The 5,146-nt window shown below is 45.3% G+C and overlaps 1 protein-coding gene across 1 annotated transcript in view; it reads left to right on the top strand.

Moving 5' to 3' along the window:
* OC90 (otoconin 90) overlaps positions 1 to 5,146 on the top strand; it is a 45,617-nt gene that overhangs the window by 2,254 nt on the left and 38,217 nt on the right. The window contains exons 2-3 of the mRNA XM_019519593.1: positions 3,851 to 3,916; positions 4,952 to 5,011. Coding sequence (XP_019375138.1) covers positions 3,851 to 3,916; positions 4,952 to 5,011 — 126 coding nt within the window. The remainder of the gene's footprint in view (positions 1 to 3,850; positions 3,917 to 4,951; positions 5,012 to 5,146) is intronic.

Raw genomic sequence — 5,146 nt, 5'->3', positions numbered from 1 at the left:
ATCTTTAGCCTCTTGATGAGCAGACCCCACAGTACTTTTGGGCTTCACAGGGATCTTTAGCTTAGGTAAAAGAAGTGTTGCTGCAGAGCAAGTGGGGAAAGAGAAGTAGAGAAGGAGAAATATACCCAGGTACCACCAGTTTGACTATAAAATTTATTTATTGCTAAGTAGATGAAATATACAACGGCACTAGTAGTAATAGACATGCAAAGAAAAACAAACACAAACAATCACCGTATTACCCTGGTTTCACTAAGTATTTGGGGAAACTTAGCTCAAGCTTAACTAATACAGTTCAGGTTCAGAAATCTGTGCTTAGAGAGAGAGAAGAGAAGAGAGAGAGAGAGAGCTGGGATCTCACCAGTCCAAGGCACTCCGGTTGCAAAGCTGACAGGTCAAAGTTCTCAGCACGATCCTTGAAGGGAGACGATCTACCTCCTTCAGCCTCTCCAGAAGAAAGCGGATGGTGTCAGCACACACTGCTGCTTCTTTTACAGATTTTTATACCCTCAGTTCAGCTTCTTTCAAGCGTTCTCAATAGTGTAAATCAAATGGTCTTTTCTATTGACAAGGGGTTATCTGGTTGGAACAGCTCAGGAAACTGACTGATACTCAAGAAACACATACTTAGGAGCCAGCTTGACATTCCTATGGGTAGCAGATATACTGATGGGCTATCTCCTGGTGTCTTCAGAAACAATAGATAGTGTGCAGCATCAGGGTTTGGGATTTTTACTTGCTGTGAACAAGCCTCAGCTTAGCATGACTTTTCCAGATCTTACTATAGTCTTTTAACGGACTTAAGGCAATTATGGGAGTGTTCATAACCTGTTGTGGAGAGGACTTCCACCAGTCATCTCGGGAAAAGTATAACAACACTCGTGGACAGGGCGCCAACGGGCTGAACGCTGTGATGAACCCTGTACTGTTGTTCAAATATTGCCCATACTCCCTTCTGACTTGGTCTGTTGCCTCAGCATTCCCTAACCCGGCAACCGAGTTGTAGCCAATTAAGTTTCCATAGGCCTCCCATAGTGGGACCGGGAATGTATGGCCCGAGATGCCTAGTAAATTTACTTCTGCTTAAAGGTGTGTGTGCGCGTGGGGGAAAAAGTCCTTTGTAAATCCAGATTAGAACTGGTCTGATAAATGCTGAGCTGGGTGTGTGGGTTGATTAGCATTTGGAGCACAGATTCCCCATCATGCAGTGCTCCCCTGCTTCTCTGATCCCAGAATTCACTGTGGTCTCTGCTTCGGGCTTTCTGTTCTCCATCTCCCATGTAAATGAATGGTCTTCTGGTCCCATCTCAGATGCAAATGAGACCTAGGGCAGTTGTTTCACTTTTGTCACCCTTATCTGGAGGGTTTTAGGTGTGTCTCTCACTGCATTTTAATCAGTTTCTGTTTAGGTGGGGGGGGCAATACTTTCTGAGTCAGACAGTCTGCGTCCTGTGTCAGGGTTCCCCAAGAACATGGAGCTGAGAGGTAACAGTGGCCTTGGCTACATCACAGTCTGCCGGCTGGGGAGTTGGCTCTGAGGTCGGACCCAGAGAGTGGTAGCTGATGGAAGTCAATCATTGTGGCACGCCGTGACCAATGGGGTCCCCCAATGCTCTGTCCTTGGGCCTATTCTTTTCAACATCTTAATTAGTGATGTGGACATTGGTATCAGAAGCGGACTCGCTAAGTTCATTGATGATACCAAACTTTGAGGTAAAGCATCTACACCCAAGGACAGGAGGGTGATCCAGGCTGACCTTGAAAGGCTCAGGAAATGGGCGGACGAAAACCTGATGGCCTTCAACACTGAAAAATGCAAGGTTCTCCAGCTTGGGAAGAAAAACCTGTAGCATAATTATAGGCTCGGCAGTGCTACGCTTGCTAACGCCACAGCTGAAAGGGACTTGGGGGTCACTACTGACCACAAGATGAATATGAGCCTTCAATGTGGTATTCCAGCTGGCAAAGTGAGCAAAACTTTGGCTTGCATCCATAGATGCTTCTCTAGCAAATCTCAGGATGTCATCCTCCCGCTGTACTTGGCCTTGGTGAGGCCGCAGCTGGAGTACTGCATCCAATTCTGGGCTCCGCAATTCAGGAAGGATGTGGAGGAGCTTGAGAGAGAGACATGCACATGATCAGAGGGCAAGAGAATAGGCCTTATGATGAGAGGCTGAGAGCCATGGGACTCTTCAGCTTGGAAAAGAGCAGGCTCAGGGGGGACCTGGGGGCCACCTATAAGTACATAAGGGGTGTTCATCAGGATCCGGGGGAATGCCTGTTCACCAGAGCACCCCAAGGGATGACAAGGTCAAATGGTCACAAACTCTTCCAAGACCGCTTCAGGCTGGACATAAGGAAACACTTCTTTACTGTCCGAGCCCCCGAGGCCTAGAACAGACTGCCGCCAGAGGTGATGCAAGCACCTACTCTGGACTCCTTTAAGAAGCATTTGGACCTTTATCTTGCTGGGATCCTTTGACCCCAGCTGACTACCTGCCCCTTGGGGGCAAGGCTGGACTCGATGATCTTCCAAGGTCCCTTCCAGCCCTAATGTCTATGAAATCTATGAAATGGGTTGGTTTTACCATGACAAATGCCATGTGATTCCCTTGCAGATTCAGAGCGGCTGTGTTACTTCAGAACTATTGTCCCTATTAAGAAAAATGGCTTTGGCCACAACAATACCTTGGGAATAGGATGTAACATAGCTTTGGTGGGAAGAAAATTACCTGGTTTTACCTGGGACCTGATTGTGTCTTGGAAATGGTATTTTTTAAAAGAAAAAAGGAGTGCAGAAAGAGCGCATGTAAAAAAGAGCCTAAGTATAGGGAAACATTTAAAAAACAATGTAAGTGATTTAGGAGCTACCATCCCATTTTCAAAAGCACTTAGACACTTATCCAAATAAAAAGGAGAACTAGGATAGAAAGGATGGCCAGGAGAAATCAGGTCAACCCATCTAAAATGCTTGAACTCTGAGGCAGGGACTGTTTTTTTCTGTATGTTTGTTCAACATCTAGCATAATGGAACTGCAGCTGGTTTTACATAAGGATCCACCATAATAATAATAAAAAATAAAATGTAATGCGGGGTTTGGAAAATAAACACAGAGCAAAATAATCCCCATTGAAACAATGAGAAACGTACCAAGGAGGAAGCCCATCTGATCACTGCGACACATTACTATCTACCTATCAACAGGCAAAGTAGCCTGGTATGCTGTTGAAGTGGTACACTGATGTTGTAAAAGTGATGTTTGTTTTGAACTGGGTCTGGTATAATAGGAGTTGTATTCATCGAACACCACAGTCGCTTCTATCAGACTGAATTTTAGTAAGAAAGCGCATGGGGCACCTGGAAGTGAATTTGGTATCTAAATGGATATTCAAGCCCAGAGGACAAAGGCAGGCAGAGGTTCTGAGTTAAAATGGGCAGCACACCCCTATACAGCTTCAGGACAGAAGCGTTCTAGCCTTGGAGATAAAACACTGAAGGTAACGGGAGCTTACACTATAAGTAGATGGGACAGTGGAAGTGTACAACAGATCATAATAGCACATATCCGTATCCCTACTAAAGATTAGAGCTCAGCAAGGTACATAAATATGTGCATAAGCCCACCCATGTCTAGCAAAGCATGTTAGCATTTACTTAACTTGAAAGGTGAGATCAGCATGATGGAAGTGCTCCTGGGCTGAGTATGGATGGATGTCAGTGTGCCTTTCAGTGTATGCTGACCCAGCGCATTGTTGTCCCAAGGTAGTAAAACACTCCCCATCTACTTCTATGTCCTATTTTTTATTCCATTTTAAAATTCTTTCCTCTTAAATCTGTTTGGTGAGACAGGTGCCCAAGAGTTGGAGCCTACACCACGTCTACCAGAGCTTCCCCATGCAGCTGAAAGAAATCTGAGTAAGGATGTTTACTGTGGTTCTTGTTACAGTATTTCCAGGCATTAAAAGGCACCAGTGTGCAGCCTTATTGGGAAAGAGACCCAGAAGAGGTATTTATTCCAGTCACATGCAATGATCCACAGGATGGTTCAGCAGCAGAGGTCAAACAACAACCTCAGGGCACTTGTATGCATGATGGGCGTTTAGTCCTTCAGGGTTGCATTCTTTGCCTCCTAAATTGAAATAGTGAGTTTTTAATTGAGACGGTGAGTATTATGTTTCTGTTACTGTATACATGTCATTGTCCTGGCAGCTGCAGGCACCTGATCCCTTTTTTACCCCAATGGAGCCTGCCCCCCACCTTCTCTGGCCACTGGCACACCTAGCCACCCTCCCTGAACTGCCCCAGGGGCAAGCCAGCCTGTTCCTGGGCTGCCCCAGGCATCCTACCGGCCACAGGAGCCTGATGAAGGCAGAAGCAATGAGGGGCCTGATCCTTTTTTTCGGCAGAGCCTGCCCACCTCTCGCATAGCCAGGGGACAAGCTGACAGATGAATGGCTGCAACATTCCCGGTTGCAACATTGCAAACTAAATTACATTGGAATGTAGTTTAATTTGCAATGATGCAAATTCATTTAAACCCCCCCAAACTCACATGCGTGTAATGTAGGACACTATTAAGTCACAGAAAGGGAAATTTTCATCACGTGTACTTGGTAACATCACATGTACAAGCGCCCTCACAGCAGGCTTCACTTTTTACATGCACCTATTTTCCCTGGATGTAAGAGCACTGGCCTCAGGGCTGATTGATCATGGAGTACGAGATTCAGGGACCTTTTCTCTGGAGACACTGAGGGGACCTCCCTGACAATTGCTGAGTGTTTGGGTTGGCAGTACTAGGAATTACGAACAATATTGGGTCCTCAAATCCATTGATCTCTCTCACTGGAATGGATATAGTGGAATTAATGGGAACAAGACACACACTGGAGGGCAATTTTTTTCCCTATCAATGTGTTTATAACAGCGTTTCTTCTTATTTTGCCTTAGACAATATCACGTTCTTCAATGGAGTCTTTCAAAATGTAGAAAGTGTTACACTGTTTTTTGGTAAGTACCAACTTGAGTGCTGGTTGCTTTGGTAAGTAAAAATAGCATTGAATGTGCTGTTATACATATGAATCAATAATGGGGTAAATCCTGAAATGACAGATTTCCCTTCAAGCCAATAGCAAACACTCCAGA

Source organism: Gavialis gangeticus, unplaced genomic scaffold, assembly GCF_001723915.1.
Source record: "Gavialis gangeticus isolate Ggan-Ray unplaced genomic scaffold, GavGan_comp1, whole genome shotgun sequence".
Lineage (NCBI taxonomy): Eukaryota > Metazoa > Chordata > Crocodylia > Gavialidae > Gavialis > Gavialis gangeticus.
This window is presented reverse-complemented; position numbering and strand designations above follow the sequence as displayed.